The sequence below is a fragment of the Manis pentadactyla genome, chromosome 4 (assembly GCF_030020395.1).
Source record: "Manis pentadactyla isolate mManPen7 chromosome 4, mManPen7.hap1, whole genome shotgun sequence".
In the NCBI taxonomy this organism is placed as follows: Eukaryota; Metazoa; Chordata; class Mammalia; order Pholidota; family Manidae; genus Manis; species Manis pentadactyla.
Window position 1 is genome coordinate 21,849,158 of NC_080022.1, and position 27,820 is coordinate 21,876,977.

General features: G+C 49.3%; 1 protein-coding gene across 18 annotated transcripts in view; it reads left to right on the forward strand.

Moving 5' to 3' along the window:
- PTPRU (protein tyrosine phosphatase receptor type U) overlaps nucleotides 1-27,820 on the forward strand; it is an 80,045-nt gene that overhangs the window by 5,841 nt on the left and 46,384 nt on the right. For all 18 annotated transcript variants that reach the window (XR_008996946.1, XR_008996945.1, XR_008996950.1 and 15 more), the window contains exons 2-8: nucleotides 9,373-9,504; nucleotides 12,137-12,408; nucleotides 12,933-13,014; nucleotides 13,119-13,234; nucleotides 13,648-13,822; nucleotides 14,300-14,593; nucleotides 25,740-26,048. Coding sequence is in view for 13 of the 18 variants with exons in the window: in XM_036915040.2 (XP_036770935.2) it covers nucleotides 9,373-9,504; nucleotides 12,137-12,408; nucleotides 12,933-13,014; nucleotides 13,119-13,234; nucleotides 13,648-13,822; nucleotides 14,300-14,593; nucleotides 25,740-26,048 (1,380 nt within the window). In the remaining 5 variants the exon portion in view is untranslated. The remainder of the gene's footprint in view (nucleotides 1-9,372; nucleotides 9,505-12,136; nucleotides 12,409-12,932; nucleotides 13,015-13,118; nucleotides 13,235-13,647; nucleotides 13,823-14,299; nucleotides 14,594-25,739; nucleotides 26,049-27,820) is intronic.

Genomic DNA, 27,820 nt, shown 5'->3' on the forward strand with positions numbered 1-27,820 from the left:
CTCAGCCTTTAGAGTTCAGCTCCAATGGCACTTCCCCAGTGAAGCCTTCCTAGGCTGCTCTGGCACAGTTAGTCAGACTTCTGACCTAATCCACACGTGATGGCTATTTTCTGTCTCTTTTGCCCTGAGGGATAGGCTGAGTCTTTGTCATCTCCTGTCCCCAGGGCCTTGGGCATGGTAGGTGCCCACTAAGTGTTTGCATCTGTGTGAACCCCTGGGTATGCAGGGAAGGCTCGGAGTGGGTGGAGGGTGGTGCTGGGGCAGTCATGGGCCGGGGCTGGTATGCACCTTGGTGGGCTTTGGGCAGGGGCTGCCATTGCCTGCAGAATGGCTGGGGGAGGACCCCTCAGAAGAGGGGTCAGTGGATGACTTGGGAGGTCTCAGGTAGATTTCCCAGGTGCAGCTCCCAGGACCTTGTGGTGAGTCAGAAGGTATGAGGAGCAAGGGGCTTGCAGGGGTTGCTGAGATTTTGGAGCTGAGGGTAGAAGCTAGGGGCAGGATTGGGATGGGTGAATTGGGAAGGGGTGTGGGCGATATTTGATGGGCAAGATCACAGCTGTGGGGGGCAGCGACAGCTGGCAGGTGGGGGACAACTAGCCAACTAGCCATGAAGATATATTTGGGGCCTGGGACAGCTGAGAATGAGAGGACAGGTGGTGTTGAGGGAACAGCTGAGGGTTGGGGGACAGATGGGGGATGGAGGGGGACATGGGAAGTTGGGGGTTACAAGGTGACAACTGAGAGGTGTCAGAAACCTACTTGGACAGGATAGGTGGGTCTCAGCTGAGAGAGTGCTCAGATTGTGTGTACACATGTGTATACGTGTGCATTTACACACATGTGTGCATGTTTGACCTAGAGTGTGCTGGGTAAAAGCATGGGCTTGGGAGCCCAACCATCTGGGCTCTAATTCTGGCTCTCCCTCTGCTACCTGTGTAACACTTGGGCAAATTATTTCACCTCTCTAGGCCTTTAGTGTTCTCATCTGTGGGCTGGAGATAATAATAGAACATACCGGATGGGGTTGCCATGAAGATATATTTTATATACATCCGTATATAGTTTAAAGCGGGTCCTGGCACATAGTAAGCTCTATATAAGTGATAACTATTACTGTGTGCGTGCATGTGTGGGGGCATCTTTTGTGCTGAGAGTTTGTTCTTGGCGTCTGATGAAGCCCAGGCCTGGGAGGGGTGTGGGGGTAGGGAGGGCCGGAGTGACCAGCCAGGTTGATTGGATCTGCTCACCTCTCACATCCTCCCTGATGTTCATCCCACACCCTACCCACCCCGTACCAAGGCCTAATCCAATAGGGCTCCCTCTCTGCCTCTCCCCTGCCCTGCCCCACACTGCCCTGCCCTGGACTGGGGGCCAGGAGATGTGTTTAATTGTCCAAAGCTTTTTAGCAGAATCTGAATTCATTGTCTGCCAGCAGGCTGGGGCCCTGCTCAGATATAAATACCTGGACAATGTGCTCACTTTTGGCTGCTTGTCCCGTGGGTGGCAGTGGCTTCATCCTGTGCCCTTGGAGAAGTCACTGGGGTGGAAGATGTTGGGGGTGGGGGACAGGAGAAGGAAAGCCCACAGGGCAGATAAGGCCTTGTTACCCAACCCGTGGAGTGGCCAGCCTAGCCTGGTGGAGCTGGAAGTACAGGCCTTTCCAGGGCTCTGGGCTCTCCTGTGCTCCAGGGCACCACAGGGAGGCAGGTGCTGCCTGCCCTCGGTGCTCTCGCAGGGCACGACATCCTCGCCTTACACTGTAACTGTGCAACATCACGGCTCGGGTCGGCTCTGAGGGTGTGTTGTCTGGGCTTCCCGGGCCCAATACCTCAGGACAGGCCATTGCACTGCGTCCTTGCACAGCTCTGCATCTTGGCTGCAGTGCGCAACTGTGGTGGTTTCCTGCATTGCGTTGGCTATGTGGACCCTCCTGGGAGTCTGTCTGCTCCACCTCTGCATTGTCCTGTTGTACTGCCATCTATGTCATTGTAGCTCTCTTCTCCACTGTATTATTTTCCTAGACATCACTGTTGAATCAGGAAGGTGGGCTCTCTGAGTTTCTGGACAGAGCTGCTTACACTGCCCCACGGCCTGGAACCAGCACATGTGTTTCCCTGGCCACAGGGCATGTTTGCCTGGTAGAGCATTTCTGTTCCACACTGCAGTACCTCACTGGGGCAGTTTATGCACTGGGCTGTGGAGTCTTCTGGGATTTGGGCATAGCTCCTAGCAATGCACCACTGCACTGTGCCAACAGATGGCTTGCTGCCACAACACTGCATCTTTGCACCACGTGGCATCTCTGCACTGCATTCATCATTGCAGTGGGCATCTGCACTGTGCTGGGTATGTGCACTTTCCTGAGTTTTCGGACACAGCCTTTCTGCATTCCACTGTGGTGCTGCCAGCACAGCCTACCTTAGCCTCACATAGCATTCTGTCCACTGCTTCACTGCATTGCACTGGATACATGTCTTCTCCTGGCGCAGACCTCCACACTGCACCACCATTGCTGTAACACTGTCCCCTATGGTATCTTGCCTTTCTCAGCATTTCCACTGAGGTGTTGGCTGGTGTCCTTCCCAGGTTTCTGTTGGCAGCCCCAGTTGAGCAACAGCTTTGCATGGAGCATCCTGCCCCACATTGCACATTGCAAAGGGAGTCTATACTTACACTGAAGCTTGGGGCCACTTTGTTGGGACTGGCATGGCTTTTTGCATAGCACCAGCACTGCATCTTTGCACTGAGCAGGATTACTGCCCTGGGCCTCTGCCCTGCACTGTCCCTGCTCAGTGTTAGGTTGTGTGCATTCTCCTGTATTTCAGAACCCAGAGCCCTCGCATTGAATTCACTGTTCCACACAGCATCTTCATTGCACTCCATCTTGTGTCACTTTCTATCGCCCTTAAGTCTGTACCTACTCTCCTCCTTGGGATTGTACTGAGCCTGCATTCTGGATTGGGTTTCCACATCCAGCAGTTTTTTTCTGCACCACATCACACCCTTCTCGTCCCTGTATCTCTGTACCGTTGTACATACCCAAACTGGACATATCCTTTTGTGAGAATTCTTGGAGCACCAGGTATGCACCTGGCCCTGTGCTGGTGTCTGGAGATGAAGAAGAACTAGGAAGGCTTGAACTTACCCTGTTGGTATTCCTCCACATACCTGTTGCACAGCACTGAGCACAAGCCCGGTGTATTCCTGAGTGCACCACATTGGTGCACTGCACCTCTTTGCAGCTCTGGGTTATGCCTTCTGCACTGGCACCCCTGTACTGCATCATGGCACTGCTCAGTTCTGCCTGGGGTCCATGCACACCATGTGTCTGCCCCTCACTCCTCCGTGCTGTGTAACTGCACTCTGCCCCTGTGTCGTGCAGAGCTGCCGCCTACCCTGTGTGGCACTATGTAGCCTCTTTCTCCATGGGAACTTTATACAGTACAGAATTTCACAGGATACTGGTTTGTGCACAGCCCTCTGCACTGTGGTTTTATATGGCACAGGGTGTTTATACTGCAGGAGTCTGTGTACTTTTTGCCCATGGAACCTCTGCATAGCCCAGCCCTCCATTCAGCCCTTTGCCTCTGTATTGAGTCTGGCCTCACTCTGTGCCTTCCCCTTATACTGCCAATATGGCAGCCCTACAGTTAACCTTGGGATTTGCAGTGCATATTGATCATAGAGATGGGGAGTGGGTCTGGCCTAAGTTTCCCCTGCTGTAGTTGGCTTCCTTCTATGCTCACTGGAGATGGAAGGATGTTGGCATTGCCAGGCTCAGCTTTCTCTCCCCATGGTCCGGCCTGGGTTATCTTCCTGTTTGCAGTGTTGCTGAACTCTGCGTGATTAGGAGGTGGACATATTGCTGCCAGCTCTGCCCTTGATTAATTGATCATTAATTATTCAGCTCCAGGGATCCCTGGCTGAGGCCTGGATGTGCTGGTCTGGGCAAGGAGAGCAGTGAAATGGGCTGGGTGTCTGGGTTGGAGTCCTTGAGCCATTGTCCTTGAGCCTGGGCGGGGTTGGTTGGGTCAGACTAACTGGGATCATGGGGTCAAAAGTCCAGCCACTGTTGGCCATCTGCTATATGCAGGGCTTGGGGATGGGGTTCAAAGGCATAAGAGATAGTCTCTGATCTTAGGAAGGGAAGAAGTGGGGGTTAGACGAGCTTGAGATGGAGCTGTGGTTGGGATGGAAAACACAGGATAGGGCTGGGCTGGGCAAGAATGTCCAGGTGAGGCCAGTGTTGGTTCCAGGGTTGGATTGGGCCACCTAGAATTGTGGGCCACTTAGGGGTTGTGGCTTTGGATGATGAAATAGACCTGTGTTGTCATTGGGATTGTATTTGGGTTCCCCAGGCCAGGGTTGGGTGATCTCAGCCCCTAAATTTGTAACCTGTTGGGAGAAGTTTTGTTGCTCCTGAGGCCACCCTTGGGAACTGGATGTTCTATTGACAAACCAAAGGGAACAAAAATCTCATTGCAAACAGACGCTGTTTACCTAGGGTCTTAGAAAACACTGGTGGCGGCTGGCAGCCACAGTTGGCACAGAGCACCATTCCCTGTCTGGTGGGGAGGAAAGTCTGGTGCTCACATGCACATGCTCACATATGTACAACTTCCCTCCTCCCCTCCCCTGTGGGCATGTGCTTATTACTATGCACATACGTCTACACTTACACACCCACACTGACTGGGGGACCCACGCTCACCCTCACAGACCTTGCTCCTCTCTCTGCGTATTCTTGCTCACATGCATACTCACAATTGGAATCAGAATTCTAGAGGTAGAAGCGGCCTTAGAGGTCACCTGGATACCCATTCTCATTTTGTAGGGGAGGAAGAGGGTTCAGAGAAGGCATGTCACCTGCCCAGAGTCACACAGGATGTTAGAGGTTCAGAGGAATTAGATACAAGATTCTGTTTCCTCAGAGAGTCCTCACAAGTTGGTATCAAGGTATCACTCTCACAGCCATGGACACACACACACACACACACACACACACGTGTGGAAATGCACCTACATGGAGATGAGGAGATTTATGCCAGGGAGACCCCCCTCCCACACACCGGCTCCTGTGGGGGTTGCCTTGCCCCTTCCATCACCCCTTCCAGAGCCCAGCCAACGTGGATAAGCCATCCTCTTGCCTTCCCAAATTGTGGCTGACGGTTGCCTCAGCAACCGCCTACCAGATTGGGGAGATTAGCTGAGGAATGTGGCTGGGCCAGTTGGAGCTGAGGCTGGGGGAATTTGTGGGGGTCCTGGGCTGATTCAGCTCACCCCCTCAGGGAGGCCTCAGCAGAGATGGGGTATCCAGGGAAGCGCCTGGTTTTCCGCCTGTCCCCAGCCCAGCTGAGACTGTCCCCAGAGCTTGGACTAGGCTAGGGGAAGGCAGAGTATGTGTGGGCAGTTGAGTGTGGTGCTGTGTGTGTGTGTGTGTGAGGCATCTCTCTGGCTGAGATTGGAGTATATGCTGTTTGTGTCCGGAATGGGGTCTGGAGGCCCCTTTCCTCAGCAGTTCCTGACATAACTCTGGATCCCCAGATGACTTGTCCCACCAAGCACCCTCATCTCCTGAAGTGCCCTCTGGGGAACCACCTGCCCTCCTCATGGCATCTAGGATGAATCACTGTCCTCATCTGAATCCAGCCACAGCCCTGCTCAAACACTTACTGTGGCTTCCCAATTCCAAATGAGGCTGAACATCTCGCCCTGGCACTTAAGGCCCTCCCTCTCTCATCTGGCCTCAGCCTTCCATCCGGGTTTCTCTCCCATTGCTTTGGCCAAGCTGGGCTCCTCTCTGTGCCCTGGACAAACTGTGTTTACCCGCTGCCTTCTTTTGCCTCTGTTGGGCCCTTTGCCTTAAATGCCCTTCTACCCATCTGTACTGGCCATAATGACACCCATCCTTCCAGGCTCTGCTCAGATGCACCCACCTCCAGGAAGTCTTCCCCTGGCCCACCTTCCTTCCCTAGACTGCCCTTGTGGTCTTGACCCTTCTCTACTTTGTTCATTTCCTCACCCCAACTCAGACTGGAAGATTCCTGAGGCCAGGGCAGAGTCTTAACCATCCTTGTGTCTCTAACGGTGCCACCCTGGAACCTGCTTTGTGCACAAATTTCCTGAGGATAGAACTGAGTTAACACATGTGGCCAGTGGAATACCACAGCCTTATTTTGTTTGTGTCTAGTCGCCTTGAATAAAGATAGCTGGCTTAAATCCCGACTTCTGGAACTTAAGATGTGCCCTTGGGCAAGCAAGCCACTTCATCTCTCTGTGCCTCAGTTCCCATCTGTAAGATAGTAATAGTACCTACTTATGAGTTACCATGAGGGTCATGGAGGTAAGTAGCAACCTTCTCCTTGTGGTGTTGATGTGTGTGTGAATGTCTGTACCAATGTCTGTGTGGATGGAGTCGAGTGGGATTCCCTGCTACCATTCTTGTTCTGAACCCGAAGTCTGATGTAGTTCTCCTCCCACCCCACCCTGGGTTGGTGGCTTCCAGCAGGAGTTGGATCTCTAGTTGGAGCTGGGACTTGGCTCTGGGGCGCCTGGCTCCTGAGCCATCCAGACTGGAGGTGACGTTTTTTTTCCCAGGGCTGATTGTTCCCATCCCAGTGTGGCTGGGGAGGACGTGGGGATGGGGCTCTCCCTGAGGAGCCTGGCTCCAGAGATGTTACCCTCTAAGGGCTTGGCTAGAATAGGGTCTGGCCCAGAGACACAGGGCTGGGATGGAGATGGACCAGGGAGAGAGAGTCATTCTGCTTAAGGCTATACTCTGGACAGAGAAGGTCACCCTGGCTGAGGTCAGTAGTAGGAGTCATGCTGATGGAGGTCAGGGGTCACTCTGGCCAGGGTCAGCTGGTCTGGGGTCATCAGTTAGTCTGATGGTCACTGTGGCGAAAGTCAGGTGTTCTGGATGATATTGGGGTCTCTATGGCCAGGGACGACCAGCAGGAGGCCACTTTTGTTGAGGGCAGTCTGTCTGGGGATCACTGACTTGGGTTGGTCAGTCTGGGATTTACCTGGCTGAGGTCATAGGTTCCTCTGACTAGGTCAGTCTGTCTGGGAGCCTTGAAGGCTCATGTGGCCTGGCTTAGGATGGAAGGGAGGAAGCCAAGGAGCTGGTATTCCCAGGCTTGCCTCAGGGACCTGGGTGAGACATCCTGGGGCAGCTGCCTTGTTACTTGTGAAGGAACAGGAAGGGCCTGAGCCCCAGCCAGGGCTCCAGACCCTGGGTTTCCCTTTCTGACAATCCCTCTGCCTCTGAGAGGCCTTGGCTAAAATCCTCAGGAGCAGACCCAGCTCAGGCTGAATGAAGTCAGCTGTTCCCTCCTCCAAGAAGCTCTCCCTGACCATCCTTGGTCATGTCCTCTCTCTGTGCTGTGCTGTGAGGCATTTTCTAGAGGGAGAGCTGAGGCCTTCCCAGCACAGATGGAGTTAAAACCCACCTCCCACAGGCCACAGGGCATGATGCCGAAGCGGGCTGAACACACAAAGAGGCAAGGAGCTCAGTCAAGGCCCTGCCCCAGCTCTGGAGAAAGCCTTGTTATTTCATCCCATCCACTTGGTGCTAGCCTCTTGCCCACAACTCATCGTTTTATACTCTGATGGGGTCCAGGAAGAGGAACAGGAGCCACCCCCCCAACAATGGCGAGCCCCTTTGTGCCTGGCTCTGCTGGGTGTGTCTTCTTATGCTCCTTCCTGTGGTCTGCATCACAGCCTAGAGACGTCCCTGCAACAGATGAAGCAAAGAGCCTCTTATATGTGATTTTGCAGGCTGTGTGTGCAAATGCCTACCACTGTGCCTGGCATGTGGCATTCACTCCTAAACACTGTCTGTTTCTTGTCCTTCTTCGTGAGCCTGGGAGGCAGCTCAGGTTTGCTTCTTCTCATAGTGAAGCTTTTCTGATAGGATATATGGGCTTTGGCATCTGATGGACACAGGTTTAAATCCTGCTTCTGTTACTTATGTGGCTCAAGTGGCATATGGGGAAGGTTGCTAGTTCCTGAGTGTTAGCAGGTGCTGCTAGGCATTGTGTTAAATGGACCCCCACGTTGAATTCTCAGCAATCCCATGTGTACATGGGGAAACTGAGGCTCAGAAAGGAAAAGTGACTTGCTACGTGGTTGCAAGGGTTGGCAAATTGCAGGTTAAGATTCAATCCTGAGTCTATCTGCTGCCACGCCCCCTTGCTTATCTACCGCCTTATACTGTGGGTGAGTCCCTGTACCCCTTGGGGTCTCAGTCACATCATCTGCCAGATGGGAAGAAGTACTGGGCTAGCAGACACCCAGGGCAGGGCCTGGCATGGTGTGTACCTGCTTCCTTACCTCTTGCCAGGGCATTTTCCCAGATCTCAGATTTCTTAGACTACCCTTGATAGGGTTGAGAGTGCAGGGGCCAGTTTGCAGTTCCTTTCTAAGGCAGTGGTGTTCTCAGGGTTTTTAGGTGCCCAGCTCAGGGCTTTGACAAGCTCCCAAGATACATAGGCCTCATTCCCAACCAAAGGACTCACAACTATATCTACTCCTCTTCTCATTCAACTGTAAATATTAGTCCTTAGTTATGGGGATTTGCTTCCTCCAGTCATACCTGGGCCTGATCTGCCCATGACTGTGCTTTTACGTGTCACGTTCCTGCAGGCAGAGACCCAAAGTGGGTGACCTTGGGCAATGACTGAATCCCCTCAGTTCATCTGTCAGGAATGTGCCTGCCTCAGAGGGTGAGGCCCAAATGAGAGTCTACACCTAGAGTGTTCAGCACTGCACAGGGCTTGGCATAACCTGAGTGGATTGGTGGTGATCGTTATTTTTAAGGAGATACCATCAGGGCTTGCTTGGGGCCCTCATGACTTGGCCAGTAGTCCCCTTGTCTGTCCTCTATGTGAAGACAGAGGAGCAGGTACTGGGACACTGACTGGCAACCAGGAGGTCTTAGTTCAAACCCCACCTCTGTCACTAAGTAGCTGTGTGACTTTAAGGCAGTCTCTCAGCCTCTTTGGGCCTCGGTTTCCTCATCTGTACAATGGGGATATTTCTGGTCCTGATTTCACGAGTGCTTGTGAGGCTCTAATGCTGTAGTAATAACTAATTTTTATTAAGGGGGGTCTTGATGGGTGGTTGAGCAGTGGGGATCCTGGGAAGTACTGGGGGAGTGGGTGGTGTGGGAGGTCTTGGTATTGAGGAGACAATGAAAGAGGGCCTTGGTAGATGGAAAGGGTAGAAGAGGGAGAGTTCTGGTGGAGGGGAGAGGAGTCCAGGGAGGGCCTGGGTAGCAAGGGACAGTGGGGGTGCCTGAAGGGTAGCCCCAGGAGCCCTCCCAGCAGCGGCTCTGCCCCAGCTTGGGCTAATCATGTCCTGCCCTCACAGCCGGCTGCACCTTCGAGGAGGCGACTGACCCAGCAGTGCCCTGTGAGTACAGCCAGGCCCAGTATGATGACTTCCAGTGGGAACAAGTGCACATCCACCCTGGCACCCGGGCTCCTGCGGACCTGCCCCATGGTGAGCCTACTTTCAATCACTATTCCCCTTCCCCTCCTTCCACTTCTACCCATCTGCTGTGTGACCTCTGGCACATTACTTAACCTCTGGGCCTCATCTGCTTTTGCGTATGTAAGGACATTCATGATACTGCAGATGTGGAGCTCTCTGGACAAAGGCCAATTGTGTATATCAGACAGTTTTGCTTGTAAAATGGGTGCAGACTTAAGTAATCAAAGACCCTTATAGCTGTAAATTAAAACCCACTCCCCATTATTCCCCCTTCAGCTTAGCTCAGTATCCACCCTACTCCCATCAGGCCTTCCTAAGTCCCCTAACTTCAGGGAGGCTCTCTTCTCCCTGAGAGCCTCTGCATCCTGGTCTCCCAGGATCGGTGTGGACTGTCTCCATATCCCAGGAATGTGCTGGCAAAGAGGTAACATTGAGGGCTGGATGTGTGTAAAACCTTTTCTCCTCTGACCCCTTCCTCCTGGAAGTCCCAGATCCTTTCCAACTTCTTCCTTGCTCTGCCCTTATTTCAGGATTGGCATCACGAGCACTGGACTGACAGTCAGGAAAGTAGTTACATGGAGTACTGGCCTCTTGCTCTAACAACAACCTCTAGTGTAGTCGTTCTAGAATCATGAAGATTGGGCTTTAAATCCTGGCTTCATCACTTTACCAGCCATGTGACTTTGGGCAAGTCACTTCTCTGAGCTTCCATTTTCTCAACTGTAAAATGGGGAACACAATAATCCATTTCATAGGGTTATTAGATAATATCTATTATCAGGAGTGGCATGTAGGGGTTCAATGAATGTTTAGTTGCTATTACTGGAGGTAATGGGAGGTCCCATCACTAGCACCCCTCTTCACTGGGGCAGAATTAGCTGGGAATTAGGAAAAGAATATGACAGATGGAGGCCAAACTATTAACTTCATTACTGACAAAGGCTGGGATGGAAGACATAACAGTGTGAGAAACAAATGGGCTTGCTGAGGGAACTCCAGAATTGGACAGCCGAAGGACCCGCTCCCCTTTGGCCTACCAGGGTAGTGGACCAGGGCCTTTGCTGCTCAGCTCCCAGCGTGGCTGCACTTGCACCTGCTGTCAAGGGCCCACAAAGGTTCTCAGTGATGGGGTCAGGACTTGAAGCTAACAGGACAGAAGCCTTCCACAACTTGGCACAGGCGGCCTCTGCAGCCTTGTCTACCCCTCGCCTTGCCTCTGAAGACCTCCCTGCCTCCCCCTGCTCTGCATTTGTACACACTGTGCCCTCTCTGGGGCATTCCTCTCTGCCCTCACAGGGCTCTAAGCTCCTTGTTTGAACTCAGTATTAGCGGGTATCAAAGTCTGACCTGTGTGACAATGGTCTGTCAAGGTGCCCACCATGGCAGGGACCCTGCGTGGGCTGTCTCCAGATCTCTGGGGCCCAGCCTGGTACACGGTTGGCACTCAGGTACAAAGTAGCTGATTTGATTCACCTCTTACAAATCTTACAAAAAGAAAGTGTTAGGCAAGCACAAAAGTGTCAGATTGAAAGAGGGAGAGAGACACACACAGCTGCTCACAGGGAGAGGAGAGAGGAGGGCAAAGGCGTTGGTTGGGAGACTGTTGGGGGCTAGGTGTGCCCTTCCTGGGGTAGGGATGGGGTTCTGGCATTTTGTTTACTACCCCACCAGGGCTGATCCAGGAGCTGCCTTCACAGGCCTCTGGCTCACAGAGATGAATGAGATCCCCTGCACTGGAGTCCCTTGGGAGCCTTCCCAGAGCAGGGAGCCTCTGGTTGAGATCTGAATGAGCTGGTTGGCTGGCAGCCAAGCCCAGGAGGAGCCAGCGCTGGGTGACTGTGGGTAGCCTCTTGGCAGCTGCTGGGGTTTTCTCCCCACAGGAGGGAAGCCAGAATCTACCAGCTAGGTCCTGAGTGGCCCAGCCCACTACCCCCTACACTTTCCCTGCCCCCTCACCACACACAGCCTGGATCTCTGGGGAAGGCACAGGACTGCCTTTCTCCAGGCTGGAAATCAAGAGAATTGTATCCCAGGAATTTAGACTCAGGTGGGGCTGTAAGGGAAGTTAGATTCCTTTCAGTCAGTCTCTGCTCTACACATTCATTCAGATTGGGTTCAGACCTGTGCTGGGTACATCGTGGAGCCCAAAGGCATCACAGCCTGGTGGAGAGCCTGTGACATGTGTTATTAATGATCCAAGGGCCAGGAGAGAAGTTAGAGAGGGGCAGGGAAGGAGGGTTTCAGAAGAGGTGGCCTTTGAGGGCCTGTCATGTGTCAGACTCTTGACTCCTGAGATGAATGACCTAGCCCCTGCCTCCGAGGACAGCTCAGAACGAAGGGATAGCTGTGAATCAGTATGAGCTTAGGCTGTGAGCATAGCTGGTGGGGCCATACAAGGGTTTTGACCAAGTCAGATTCCTGTGTTTTTTGCTGCTCCAACTCCCTCCTCTGGGAAACAGATGCAGGGAAGTGAATGGACTTACCCAGTGAGGCCGAGTTGGGACCAGAACTCAGAACTCCTGACTTTGGTGGGCCCAAGCACCTAAACTCTCTTGTTTCTGCCCCCTCCTTTGTACCCACTTGACCCTAATCCTTCCCCAAGGTCTCCTTAGCTCCTGCCTCTTTCTCCTTTTCTTTCTAGGCTCCTACTTGATGGTCAATGCTTCCCAGCATGCCCCAGGCCAGCGAGCCCACGTCATCTTCCAGAGCCTGAGTGAGAATGATACCCACTGTGTGCAGTTCAGCTACTTCCTGTACAGCCGGGATGGGCACAGCCCGGGCACCTTGGGCATCTATGTGCGTGTCAATGGGGGTCCCCTGGGCAGTGCTGTCTGGAATATGACTGGATCCCATGGCCGTCAGTGGCACCAGGCTGAACTGGCTGTCAGCACCTTCTGGCCCAATGAATATCAGGTGGGCTGGGTTCAGTCTGTGGTCAGCCTGTGCCTGGGATGAGGGTAGAGAGGTGTCAGCTTGAGGTCAGAGTAAGCAAGTGGCTGGGGTTGGAATTAGTCTGTGTTCAACATCAGGAGTCAAAGTGGTTAAGGTCAGAGGTCAGTCTGTAGTCAGCAGTTGATTTTTCAGTGATGGTTGGTTCTGGATTCAGCATCAGAGGTCTTTGTTGGTAGAAATAGCCTATGGCTGGGGCCAAGGGTGCTGACCTGGAAACCCTGTGTGGCTGGGAAGAGTTTTACTGCTTGAAGGTACCTGTCCAGCACTGGGATGGAACCTCTGTCCTTGACCTTGTTGGCTCTGGGTGCTGATACCCCTTCCCACAACTAGCTGGCTTGGTAGGGAGGGTCACTGTGAGCTGGGCTGACCTCTGCTGGTTGAGGAGGAAGGGCCTGGAGCAGAGCTGAAAAGGACCTCTTGTGGGTACCTCCCCAGGCAGGGCTGGAGAGATATCAGCATGACATGCACCCTCCCGCCTCCCCCAGGTGCTGTTTGAGGCCCTCATCTCCCCAGACCGCAGGGGCTACATGGGCCTAGATGACATCCTGCTTCTCAGCTACCCCTGCGGTGAGTCCCAGCCTACCGGGGCACAGGGTGAGGGGTGCGGGTGGCAGCGGCTCCTGCCTGCAGGGAGCGCAGGCCCAGCTCACGCCTCGGCTGCATCTCCTTAGCAAAAGCCCCGCACTTCTCCCGCCTGGGCGACGTGGAGGTCAACGCTGGCCAGAATGCCTCGTTCCAGTGCATGGCGGCGGGCAGAGCGGCCGAGGCGGAGCGCTTCCTTCTGCAGGTGAGGGGGGCGGGGTCTTTAGCTAAGGGGTGGTGGACTTCTGGGACCTTGCTCCCTTAAGGGGTACTAGGTCGGTTCTTCACCTTCCAGCACTCATACTCATGCGTCCCGGCTCTCCCCTAGGCTTTCCTCTGCCCTCTTGGGTGTCCCCATACCCCCCAGTACATCGCGCGGTTGTAGGACCCCCAACAAACACTCTCCGTCAAAGACAGAGCGATCACGTTCCCTTAATCAGCTTTTCAGCCCGCTCTTTGCTGCGGCGGAGCTGGTTCCAGAAACCCCGTTCGCCGCCTGTGCAGTAGAGACGGCTAAATGGGTCCAGGACACTTACTACTTCCCTCGCTGGGACCAAAGCGAAATCAAGATCCTCCCAGTCCGGTCCACCTGATCCTGTCGCCCCTCTCCCCGCACAGAGGCAGAGCGGGGCGCTGGTGCCCGCGGCCGGCGTGCGGCACATCAGCCACCGGCGCTTTCTGGCCACCTTCCCGCTGGCCGCCGTGGGCCGCTCCGAGCAGGACCTGTACCGCTGCATGTCCCAGGCCCCGCGCGGCGCAGGCGTCTCCAACTTCGCAGAGCTCATCGTCAAGGGTCAGCGCGCGGAGGGCGGGGCCAGTACCCCCCCGAGGGGCGGGGCCGGGTCTCACCGGGGGCGGGGCCTGCGGTTGGGGCCGCGTCTCAACCGGGGAGAGGGCTGATCGAGGGGGCGGGGCCTGACTGGGAGGCGGGCCGGCATGGGGACCTGGTCGAAGTGTGAGCCTCGCGTGTCGGGGATTTGGCTGTGGGTGCCGCGGTGACCCGAGCGGGCGTGCGGGCAGCCCCTGGAGACGAAGACTCGGGGATGAAGGGGAGTGAGGGAGAGGGTGCGGGTGAGGAGTGAGGGCGGGCGCCTTTTAGGGCCTGGGGATTTAGTGGGTGCAGGAGAGGTATTCTGGTCGAGGGCCTGGGAGCGACGTGTTGGGGGACAGGGAGGGCTCTCGGGGATTTTGGTGTGCTGGGACGCAGAGGTAGGAGCCGAGGTCTCACAGCTGCATCCGTCCGCCCCGCCTCTCCTCTATCTCCCGGTAGAGCCCCCCACCCCCATCGCGCCCCCGCAGCTGCTGCGCGCGGGTCCCACCTACCTCATCATCCAGCTTAACACCAACTCCATCATTGGCGACGGGCCGATAGTGCGCAAGGAGATCGAGTACCGCATGGCGCGCGGCCCGTGGGCCGAGGTGCACGCCGTCAGCCTGCAGACCTACAAGCTGTGGCACCTCGACCCCGACACCGAGTATGAGATCAGCGTGCTGCTCACACGCCCGGGGGAGGGAGGCACCGGCCGCCCTGGGCCGCCCCTGGTCAGCCGTACCAAATGCGCAGGTGGGTGCCTCCTGGCCCCGTTCCCTCCTCCGAACACCCGGATATGGGTTCAGGGCAACCGAGGAGGGAGGAGCACATTCTCAGAGGTAATAAGGCCTGCCTCTGTGCTTCTACGACTTCCTAAAACGTCGTGATTTCCTCCCGGACTTCGTTATGGTAAAGATAATGATAGCTAATACTTCACTTTGTGTTACACTTATACATATGCGCACACACAGACACACTTATTTAAAACTCACAACGCCACCATGATCTAGGTACTCCTGTCATACCTAGTTTACAGATGAGGTGTTAGAGGTACAGAGATGTTAGGTGACTGGCGCAAGGTCACACAGCTTGTATGTGACAGAGCTGGTTTTGGAACCCTTGACTGGCTGCTCCCAGAATCTGTGTTCTTAATTCTACATTGTATCATGTAACTAAAACAGCTAAACATGAAAGTGTTACTAAATTCTAGCTGGATTATCTTGTCTGGGCATTGAACTTGAGGTTGGTTCTTCCTTGTTAAAAAGGGTAAGGCAGCTGTTAGGGGAAATGGAACACCTGCTCCAGAGGAGACTCTTTTTGTTAAATCCCAAGAGAAATTGAGAACAGACCAGGTTTCAGTATTTTTTTTTATTGGAATTTTTTAGATAATTTTAGATTCACATGCAGTTGTAAGAAAAGATGCAGAGATTCCTTTTACGATTTACCCCGTACCTGCAGGGGTCACCTTTTGCAAAACTGTAGTGTAATATCACAGTCATGATATTGGCACTGACACAATCCACAGATCTTGTTCAAACTTACCCAGTTTCATTTGTCCTCATTTGTATGTGTGTATTTAATTCTATACAATTTATCAAATGTAGATTGTGTATTTACCACCATGGTCAAAATACTGAGCAGTTCAATTAACTGAAGAATTCTTTGTGTTGCTCTTTTAGGTCTGTCTATACTCAACCTCCTTCTCTTCTTCCAACCTTAGCCCCTGGTAATCACTAATCTGTCCTTCATTTCTAAAGTTTTGTCATTTCAAAGGTGTTATAAAAATCATATAGTAGTATATAACCTTTTGAAATTGGTGTTTAAATTTGGTAACAACTTTATTGAGATATAATTCACATCCCATACAATTCCCTTTTTAGAGTGTACAAATCAGTGGTTTTTAGTATATTCACAGAGTTGTGCAACCATCTCCACAATCAACTTTAGAACATTTTCATAATCCTGAAAGGAAACCAAAAAGCAGTCTACCCATCCCACCATTTATCCTTAAAACCTCCAGCCCTAGGCAACCACTCATCTACTTTGTCTCTATAGATTTGCCTCTTTGTAGGCATTTCACATAAAAGGAGTTGTACAATATATAGTCTTTTTTGATTGGTTTCTCACTTAGCATAATATTTTCAAGGTTTATCTGTGTTGTAGCATGTTGTAGCATTTATTCCTTTTTGTTGCTGAATTATATTCCATTACATAGTCATACCAAATTTAACTTATCCATTCATCAACTGACGGTCTTTTGGGTTGTTTACACTTTTTGGCTATTATGAACAATGCAGGGTACAGGTTTTTGTGTGGGCATGTTTCCATTTCTCCTGGTTATATACCATACATATCATATGGTAACTCTATGTTTAACCATTGAAGAACTGCTGGGTTATTTTCCAAAGCAGCTATACCATTTTTTACATTCCAACCAGCAGTGTCTGAGGGTTCCAATTTCTCTGCATTCTCACCAACACTTGCTACTATCTGTCTTTGATTATACTCCTTCTAATGGATATAAAATGGTATCTCATTGTGGTTTTGATTTACATTTCACTGATGGTTAATGCTTTTGAGTATTTCTTCATGTGCTCATTGGCACATGAGTCTTCTCTGTAGAAATGTTTATTTAGATCTTTTACCTTAAGTTGGGTTATTTGTCTTTGTACTATTGAATTGTAAGAGTTCTTTATATACTCTGGATACTAGACTCTTATCAGATATATTTGCAAATGTTTTCTTCCATTCTGTGGATTGTCTTTTACTTTTCTTGATGGTGTCCTTTGAAGAATGAAAGTTTTTACATTTGATGAAGTCTGTCTGATCTATTTTTTTTTTGTTTGTGGTTTCGATGTCATTTCTAAGAAACCATTGCCTAATCCAAAGCCATGAAGATTTACCCCTACTTTTTTCTAACAGTTTTGTAGTTTTAACTCTTATGTTTAGGTGCTTGATCCATTTTGAGTTAATTTTTGCATATGGTGTGAGGTAGGGGTACAACCTCATTCTTTTGCATGTGGATGTTCAGCTGTCCTAGGACAGTTTGTTTAAAAGACTGTTTTTTCCCATTGAGTTGTCTTGGCACTGAGATTGGCTATTTTGCTCAGCATAATTCCGTAGAGTTTACTCTGAGTTGTGGCGTATATCAATAACTCGTTCAGTTTTATTGGTGTGTATTTAATGGTGTGTATATACAACAGTTTGTTTAACCATTCACCTGTTGAAGGGTATCTCGACTGGTTCCAATTTGGCGCTATTACAAGTAAAGCTGCTGTGAACATTTGTATACAGGTTTTTGCGTAAACATAAGTTTTAATTTTTCTCTGGGATAAAAGCCCAAGGGTACAACTGATGTGTTGTTTGTTAATTACATACTTAATTTTATCAGAAACTGCCAGAATGGCTGTATTGTTTTACATTCTTACCAGCAATGTGTGAGTGATCCAGTGTTTTGCATCCTTGCCAGCATTTGGTGTTATTATTTTTTATTTTAGTCATTCTGAGAGGTGCGTAGTTGATAGCCCATCCTGGTCTTAATTTGCATTTTTGAAGTGCCTAATGATGTATACACTCTTTGCTGAATTGTTCATGTTTTTGCCCATTTTCTAATTGGATTATTCATTCTTTACTGTGGCATCTTGAGAGTTATTTACACATTCTAAACACTAGTCCTTTGTTGGGTGTGTAGTTTATAAATATTTTCTCTTGACTTTTAGCTTTCACAGAGCAACTATTTTTAATTTTGATGAGGGCCAGTTTTGCAAAATTTCCTTTTTAAAATTTTGCTTTTGGTGTCAAGTTTAAGAACTCTTTGCCTAGTCCTAGATCCCAAAGATTTTCACTTTTCTTAAATTGTTATAGTTTTACATTTTTTACATTTAAGTCCATGATCCATTTTTTTTTTCCATGATCCATTTTGAGTTAATTGTTGGATAAGTTACAACGTTTAGGTTGAGGTTAGTTGTTTTTTGCCAATCAGCATTCTGAAGTGTTTTTAAAAGCTGGTCTGGAACCATCTGAAAACCAGTTTAATGCCACATCTGGGGAGACTCTTGGGTGGCGGGTGCATCAGTGTTTCAGTGGGAATTACTTTGTAGCTCAGGGACCTGGGTTCGGTTTCTTAACCTCTTAGAGCTTTAGTCCCCTTATTTGTTAATAGGAATAATAATAATTTTTACCATACAGGGTAAGTGTGAAGATTCATTCGACAAACATTTACTGAGTGCCTACTATGGGTTAGGTATTATTTGTAGTGGTTTGGGATGTAGGACAGTGACCAAGAAAGACAAAGGCCACTAGCATGTGAGCTCCTTGTGCAGGAACTCTGCATGGGACTCACATTCTGGTAGGAGGAGATAGTAAACAAATGAAATACAAGTTTGTCAGAGGATGAGTGCTGTAAAGTGTAAAGTAGGGGGATGGGATATGGGGGTAGGAGGACTCTTATTTCAAAAAGGCTCAAGGGACCATTGAACTGAGGAGGTGATACCGGAGCAGAGACTGGAAGAAAGTGAGGGACTGAGCAGGGAGCTGAAGGAATTGCTGGCTGAAAGAGCATGCCAGATGGACTGAACAGCAAGCTCAAAGGCATGGAGGGTGTGCTCGGCGAGTGTGAGGAACAGCAAGGAGACCAGTATAACCGTGGCCTGGCGACTGAGGGAAAGATGGCAGGAGAGGAGGCCCAAATCGTGCTGGGGATGTGGGACTCAGCTATTTTATGCTGAGTAAACTGGGGAGCCATTGCAGGATTTGGAGAGCTGGAGTGACATCACCTACATTGTTTAAAGGATGACTCAGGCCCTTTAGTGAAGCATAGTGTCTAGGGGGGCAAGGGGCCCAGAGAGGAGACCAGTGAGAGGGCCACAGCAACAATCCAGCTGAGAGATGGCGGAGGCTGGGAGCCGGGAGGTAGAGGTAGTTAGATGTTGGGTTTATTTTGAAAGTAGAGCTGACTGCGTTTGCTGATAGATCAGCTATGCAATGAGGGAGAGGGAAGTAGAAGTCAAGGATGGCTCCAAGGTGTTTTGCTTGGGCAGCTAGAAGGATGGAGTTGTCATTTACAGCAGAGCAGCAGACTGCGGGAGGAGCAGGTGTGATGGGGTATCGTAGATCAGGAGTTCTGTGTTGGAAATGTTGACTTTGAGATGCCTAATAGACGTTCAAGTGAAGATATCCATCAGGCAGATGGATTTATGAATAAGGAGTTTAGGGAAGAGGTTCAGGCAGCAGATATAAATTTCAAAGTTGTCGTTATAGACATAGTGTAGATGGTATTTAAAGCCATGAGACTGGATGAAATCTTTTATGCTAGTGGTTCTCAACTGGGGGTGATTTTGTCTCTGTCTTGCCAATGGGTTTCAGCCCCGGGCAAGTTCACTGTGGATTCAGTGTGACCAAAGAAATGACAGTAGAACGTTCTTGGGATGAAAGGGATATACCCACCTTTATTTCCACGGTGGCAGGTCAATTACTAAAATCTCTTTCACTCAGATCAAGTCTGCATGCAGCAAGCCAGTCTCTGCCTCTGGTCCCCTCTGCCCGCACAGCTGTCCTCTGGGCCTCTCTGCTTGCACAGCCATCCTCTGAGCACAGCCGTCCCAGTCTCTGTTCTCGGTGCTGCCACCACTCCAGCCTCTGCTCTGCTCTCCTGCAGCCTTGCAGCCATGCCACCGTGTCTCCCAGAGCACTGGGTAGAGCTCTTTATATAGAGTCAATAGCAATGTATTGCCCACATGTGCATAGTGAGCTAGCCAACCAGGGCCAGGTGAGAATCCTGGCCCCAGGAACTCTCATTTTATCCATGCTCCACCCCTCTAGGATTCTCTCCTCTCAATCTACCTGCCCTCAATCCTCTGCAATGGTCCTTGTGCGAGAAAGCTGGAGCATTGTAACCAAATTTCATAATAACAACAGAGGCTATGACAATATACAAATAACAAAAATTACAACAAATTATAATAACCCTCAAACCTGAGGCGATCCATTGCATCTTGGCTGTATTCAAACCAGTTCTAACAAATTATAATAACCCTCAAGCTTGAGGAGATCCATTGCCACCAAGTGGTCATCCTGGCTGTATTCAAATCAGTTCTACTCAAAAGAATTAACCAAAAAGACCAAGGGTAGGCCTTACAATACCCACTTCTCCAGCTTCTCCAGCAAAAAATCTTGCAGACACACAGGCCGATCTTGTTGCTTTATCTCTGCCTTCTGCTTAGTCCTCAGCAGCCAGAACCTCTGCTCTGGTCTCAATTGCCACAGCTCCAGTCCAATTTCTTTCCCTCTGCTCCTGCCTTTTCAAACCAATCCACATCTGGGTCCTCACAACCTTCATGGGGCCCTTTAAATTCTTCCTTCGAGAAGCAGACTATATTTCCTTTAGTGCTTGAGCCTGAGGATAGAGGCAGAGCCTGGAGGGCTCCACAGCCTGAGGAGGGGGCTGCACCTCTCCTGAAAGAACCCGCAGTTACTGAGTCCTTCTGGCTTTCTGCCAGCTTTCAACCGGATGGGATCTCAACCAAGGAGGGGCTGATGCCTCCGGCACTGGCAGAGCCTCCACCCTACCTGTTTGTCAAACCTCTACTCCATTTCTGGGGCTGACGGCTCCACTACATTCTTCACCTGCCCCATGGCACCTGGCAGCCTGCGTGCCGCTGTCTCTCATGCTGCTCCTTCTTGGGCTGCTGCTCCTTCTCGTACTGCTTCCTCTTGGGCCACAGCACTTCGTAGTGATGCCGTTTCAGTCAAGTTTCTCTTGTGGTGGACCCCAATCCTCCACCCTTCACAGTACCACATGTCCACAGGGGGACACTTGAATGTCTCCCCATCCATAGGTGCAGCCCTCTGAAACACTCCTTCCATGAGGGCAGCCTGTCCTTTTTCCTTGGTCACCAATGAATCCTGCTGACTCTGCCAATTGTCTTGCTAATGGGTTTCAGCCCTGGGCAAGTTCACTATGGATTCAGTGTGACCAAAGAAATGACAGGAGAACCTTCTTGGGGTGAAGGGTTATACCCAACATTATTTCCACAGTGGCAGGTCAATCACTAAAATCTCATTCACTTGGATGGAGTCTGCATGCAGCAAGCCAGTCTCTGCCTCTGGGCCTCTCTGCCTGCACAGCTGTCCTCTGGGCACAGCCGTCCCAGTCTCTGTCCCCACTGCTGCCACCACTCCAGCCTCTGCTCTGCTCTCCTGCAGCCTTGCAGCCGTGCCACCGTGTCTCCCAGAGCACTGGGCAGAGCTCTTTGTATGGAGTCAATAGCAATGGCTTGCCCACACATGTGTAGCGAGCTAGCCAACCAGGGCCAGGTGAGAATCCTGGCCACAGGAATTTTCATTTTATCCACAGTCTCCCAGGAGACATTTGCAGTGTCTGGAGATGTTGGTTGTTATAACTGGGGTGAGGTGGTGGTGGCATCTAAAGGGCAGGGGGAGCCAGGGAACCTGCTCAGAATCCTGTGATGCCCAGACAGTTCCACAGCAGAGAGTCATCTAGTCCAACAATGGCAATAGTGCCGAAGTTGAGAACCCTGATTAGTCCTTAGATTTTAGGGACTAGACATAGCTGGAAAAAAGGAGTTGTGAGGCCTGAACCTTGGGTCCTCCCAGTGTTTTGGGTTAAATCAGATAATTCCATGTAAATGCATTCAATGCACGTGAAGCATAGTGCCTGGCATACAGTTAGCACTCCGTAAATGACTATTTTGTCTTTATTATTGCTGTTTGAAATTCTTCAGAGCCTGTTCTGGTTGGATATTTGGAATAAAATAAGCCAGAGCCAGGCGGGCCACAGAAAATCTCTGTTCTCTTCCTCATAGTATGCAGATGGGAGAAGGCGCTAGCCTGGGATCATCCAGCAGGTCAAGAAGCCAAGCTTCCCAGTGACAGCTGTTGATTATTCCCATTTCACAGATGAGTAAACTGAGATTTAGTGATCTACTCACTTGTCTAAATCTAGAGAGTGAGTCCACAGCAGAGTCAGAACCAAAGTTTCAAGGTCTGGATCTCCAATCCAGTGTTTGAAACAATAACCACCACAGCAGCTACCCTCGTGGGCTAAGTGCCCACTTTGTGCCAGGCGCAGCTAAATTCTTTGCATAGGCAGGTCAGGACAGAAGCTGGGGCAGGGACCAGACTGACAGGACCCAAACAACTCATCCTGCTCCTCCTAATTACACGCTTCTCTTCCTTGACATCACCACCTCTCCTTGCTTAGGCCCCTGGGCCAGTAATTGCTTTGCAGTTGGCCAGCTGTGTTGTCATCTCCTCTCTCCCCCTAAAACTCCCCTCCCACAATACTATTTACTCTAAAAATAATATAATGTTAGTAAAAGGCATTTAAAAAAAAGCACTCTAGAGCACTCCATCCTAGCCCAACAGCTGTTTTAGCTCCTCTGTCTTCTTCAAATCTCTACCCATATGCCTACAGCACACATTTTTACACCCTTGTGATTGGGATGGAGAAAGCATTCTCTATTCTGCTGCCTTTGCTTGGTGGTGTTCCATGTGTCATGTTGTTTGTAATTCTGTTTGTTGGCTATAGAAGTCCACTGAATGTCTCCATTTGCTGGACTATTGGTTTCCAGATCCCTAGTATTCTAAATAATACTACATTGGAAAGCTTAGTGTTTATGCTCCCTCCACTAATTTCTTTAGCATAAATAGAAGTGTCAGTAGTGGTGTAAGAAAGGGCTTTGATGTATACTGTTTAGAAAAAAGGTTGTGCTAATTTATATCGCTTCCAGTATCGCACTTGGGGGCACACATATTTATTAATCACAATAGGCTGGGAAGTTCGACTCACATCGCCTCCTGTAACTCTCACACCTGCTTTTCAAAGTAGGTGTTATTGTCTCCATTTTCTGTCAAGGATTCTGAGGTTCAGAGGGGGTTCAATGACTTGCCCTAAGTCACAGAACTGATGATGGGGTGGGGATATAGTTTGAACTTGGCAGCACCTGACCCCTCTCCAAAGTTCCTTCCACGGGAACAGTTGGGTGTTTCAGGGTTATTGCATCCTCATTAGCACTGCACATGTTGGCTAATTTAACAGGTGTTAACTGTTAGCCTCCTTGTTTTAAGGTGTATTATGACCTTATGATCTCTGAATGGCCTGCAGCCCTGTGAACTTAGAGGGATGGGGCTTTGAGGTCCCCAAGCTCTGTTTTGCCAGTGTACACTGGCAGCTGAAGAGAGTGAGTCTGGGTGCCAGATGGTTTTTGGAAACAGAGAGACTCATGAATTCACACCCCTCAATCAACATATCAGTCTATAGTCAACAAACGATTTGAGCCCCTGGATCTGCCCAGATTTGATTGGGATGGGGAGCAAAGAGAAAAGTGAGCTTTCTTTTCAAAGGCCCCTCAGTCTAGCAGTGTAGCTGGGGGCCAACACAGCTGTTAGAGAAGGAGATACCCAAGTATGGGGGTGGAAGTTTCATCCTCCAAGTTGGAGGTTGCTATTTTGTGCCTTGAAAACTGGTTGGAAAAATCTGAGTAGGTTGCCAGTATTTAAAAATCTGGAGATTTCACATAAAAAACCCCCTGAATTTCTGGTCTCTCTTAAGAAATGGGAGGATCCGGCAACCCTGGGCTTGTAGTCCTACATGGCAACATGGCTTGGAGCTGAATAGCAGCTGCCCTTTTGGATGGGACACTTACTGTCCTGTGTGTCACAGTCTTGACCCAGCCTATGCCACTGGTTTACATGAAGCTTTTCATGCCCTTCTGGAAATGTTGCAGGAGGGCAAGACAAACAGTGCACTGTGGCCAAGCCTAGAAGGATGGGAAGGGATCTGGGGCAGGTGTTTCAGGGGGTGGGGATGGTGTGAGCAGAGTTGCAGGGAACTGAGACTTGCTCTCACTAGTGCAAAAAAAACCCAGTGGTACTTTGGGTACCACAGACACTGTGGGCCTGTACATATGGGGCAGCCAGGACTGGAGCCATAAAGCCAGGAAATAAAGAGGCTACCTCTAAACAAGTTGGCAGAGTTAGCACACACAAAATCTGCCTCTTGCACTCCAAACACACAAGAACCATGGGTAAAACAAAACTGTAGAAAAACAGGAAAATCTCTGTGGCCCAGGAAAGGGAGAGAAAACATAACTGTGCTAAGTGGGCTTGCAGCCCGCACCCCTTAGGGATCGGGTCTGCCTTGCCTGGGGAGAAGAAAGCCAGGCTCTCTGTAAGAAGTCAGGAGGTGGGCCTTGCTCCTAGCAGATGCCGAAATATCTCTTTGGTGGCCTGATATATGACTGGAAGACTGCCACTTGCCTGTGGCCCAGGGAAGAAAGGAAAGCTTCTGGGTGGAAATGGAAACTTGTTTTGTGTTGTTTTTGGGGCCAGTGTCTAAAGCTGTGTTCCCCATGCACTCTCCAGTAAAGAGCAGCCTGGGCTGATGTTTCCCTTGGCATCTCCTTTGTAAAGAGTATCCTGAGCAAATTAATCATATACAAATGATAATAAGGTCATGCTTAATCATCTTAAGAAGCCAAGCAGCAGTACTTTCTCATTTATTCACTAAGGGGTATCATATCCTGAGGTCCTCTAACTGGGAATGCTTTGCAGGTGCTCACAGAACTCGAGGGTAATGAAACTGCCTTTCAGAGTCAGGTTGCAAGAGAGAAAAGCATCGTTAGTAATCTTGGCTTTTCTCATTTTATAGATGAGGAAATTGAGGCCCAGATATTTGCTTAAGATCACACAGCTGGTCCATGCAGATGCAGGACTGGGGGCTGAGCTCCTGGGCTCCATCCTGGCTTTGCTTCAGAAGCCTGTTTCTTTACTCATAAGATGGGGATAACTTCCTGGCCCCATGGAATCATCTAGAGGCTGCAAAGCATAGTAACATACCCTTCACTCATGTTGGGGTAGCTGTCTCTCCTGAGGCATTGGTGTGATTTTTTTCTTTTTTTTTTCCACACAGTTAATTCCTTATGGGGATGCAGGGTAGAGGTGGTTAAGAGTATGGATTCTAGAATCACTCTGTCCAGGTTTGGATCCCAGCTTCACCACTTACTGTCTGTGTGACTGTGGGCAAGTTACTCAATCTCTTTGTGCCTCTATTTCCACATCTGTATGACAGGGCTAATAATACCACCCGTCTGTTGGATTATAGAGAGGATTAGATGAGAGAAAGCATTTCAAGCCTCTAGAGTAATGTTTGGCACATATGGGTCCCTAGTAACTGCTATTATTGTTGTTATTATATAACATTATATTTTCTTTTTTTCCTTTGGCAATCAAGGAACTCACCACCCAATCTGAACTTTATCTTTAGGTCCACAAAGGACCTAATGGCATGCATTTCTGCTTCCCTAACATTCTCTGATGTTATTTAATTATTTGGCAACCTTTCCCCCCATCATCCTGATTTTTATATATTCTTGTTCATGTATGTTATTGTAAGTTGTTTTAGAGCAAGTTTGGAACTAACAAATTAAGAAAAATCCAGCAACTGGTTGACTCAGACTATCCTGATGTCCTCCAGGATGATCTTCAAACAGGAGGTGAACTATTATAAGAAATAATTGTAGCTAATATTTTTGAGGGCCTGTTGTATATTGGGCCATCATCACACATGCTTTGCATGCATTATCTGAAACCTCACATTCATCCTGTAAGGTAGGGCCTATTGTCCCATTTTGTTGTTGAGGAAACTAAGTCTCAGAGAGGTGAAGTCACTCAGCCAGGGGTTGCCAGCTCCAAGTGGCAGAGCCAGGATTCAGATCTGGCCCCACTGGACTCCAAAACACAGCTTCACTGTTCTAGGGGATCCTTCGAGCTCTTGGGGTCAAGGGAGGGATGACTTCAGCTAGCTACTGATGCCTTTGTCTCCTGTCCCACTTCTTCTCTTCCCATTTCCTGCACCTTCTCTTTGCTTCTCTGCTCCCAGAGCCAATGAGGGCCCCCAAAGGCCTGGCTTTCGCCGAGATCCAGGCCCGCCAGCTGACCCTGCAGTGGGAACCGCTGGGCTACAATGTGACACGTTGCCACACTTATACTGTGTCCCTCTGCTATCACTACACCCCGGGCAGCGGCCACAACCAGACCATCCGGGAGTGTGTGAAGATGGAGCGGGGTGTCAGCCGCCACACCATCAAGAATCTGCTGCCTTACCGGAATGTTAACGTGCGTCTTGTCCTCACTAACCCTGAGGGTCGCAAGGAGGGCAAGGAGGTCATCTTCCAGACGGATGAAGACGGTAAGAGTCCCAGCCCTGATTCCCAGGATTCTCAGTGCCAACTGTAGACAGCCCATGTCTGAGACTGAATTTTTTTTGTTGTTGTTGTTGTTGTGAGGGCATCTCTCATATTTATTGATCAAAGGTTGATAACAACAATAAAATTCTGTATAGGGGAGTCAATGCTCAATGCACAACCATTAATCCACACCAAGCCTAACTTTCGTCAGTGAGACTGAATTTTTTATAGGGATTTTTTTGCTTAGGATTAAACCGACTATGTAACAACGAAGTAATGGTAACTAACATTTCTTCTCTGGCAGACTTTGAGTTAGGTTGGTGTAATTTCCTCCTTAAGTGTTCAAAGAGTTCAGCCATTTGGACCTGGAGTTTTCTTCGTGGCCTTGTTTTTTAAGAACAGTTTTACTTTTTAAAGTAGATATTAGAATATTCAGAATACAGAATATTTTACTCTCCTGTCAGTTTTGGTGTACTGTGTTCTAAAGGAATTTGTTCATTTTACCTAAATCATCAAATTTCTTGACATAAATTTGGTTATAATATTCTATTGTTATATTTATTTAAGGTCTGTAGGATCTATAGTGATATCTCCTTTTTCATTCCTGATACTGGGAATTTGTGTCTTCTCTATGTTTCCTTGTTTACCCTTGCTAGAGGTATGTAAATTTTATTAATCTTTTCCAAGAGCTAATTTTGGCTCAGTTGATATTCTTTATTATATATTTATTTTCTATTTATTTCCTTTGTTATGCTTTCTTTGGATTTGATCAGCTGTTCTTTTACCTTTTTGAGATGGAAGTTTATTAGATCATTGATTTTGAGCCTTTTTTCATTTCTAATATGTGGATTTTAAAGCTATAAATTTCCCTCTAAGCCTTGCTTTAGTTGTAGCTTTCAAATTTTGATATGTCCTATCTTCATTACCATTGAGGTAAAAATATTTTCTAGTTTCTGTTATGATTTCTTCTTTGATCCACGAGTTGGTTAGAATTATATTGCTTAATTTCTAAGCAATTGGGACTTTTCTAATTATCTCTGTGTGGTTAATTTCTAGCTTAATTCCACTGTGGTCAGAGGAAATACTCTCATTTTGGTCTTTTTAAATTTGATCCTTGCTTTGTGGCCCAGCATATGGTTAAATTTTGGTAGATGTTCCATGTGTACTTGAAAAAAATGTGCATTCTGTCATCGGCTGCAGTGTTCTACTTATGTCAAGCTAATACTTACTTAGCACTTACTACATGTCAAAGACTATTCTGAATGCTTTTAATAAATTAATGCCTATAATCCTCATGACAACCCTATGTAGTAGGTGACTATTACTATCCCCCTTTTACAGATGAAGTCACATAGCTAGGAGAGAGATAGCAGAGCTGAGTTTCAAACCTGGCCATCTGCTTCAGAGTTTTCATTCTTAACAGCTATGCTGTAATGCCAGCACAGGTCCAAAGCCTTCCCTCAGATTCCTGCAAATCCCCAGGTACCCTAAGTTCCTTGGTCGATGGTTTTTCTTGCCTCTTGCCTAAGTGCAGTTTTCTGACTGCACAGCAGTGGGCCAGACACAAAAATGCAACTCCTTCCTTGAGTTGCACAAAACCCTACTCACCCAAGTCAGTGTGTATGCCCTGTGCCCTGAGCTGATGCCCTGAGGATTTGCTGGGGTTGGGAGTGAGGATTAGAGGGGTTTACCCTGAAATACTGCAAGTGTAGATAAAGAAAAAGTTCACTTTTTTTTCCCTCTACCCTTCTTTAGGTTCATTGGCTAGAGGCCT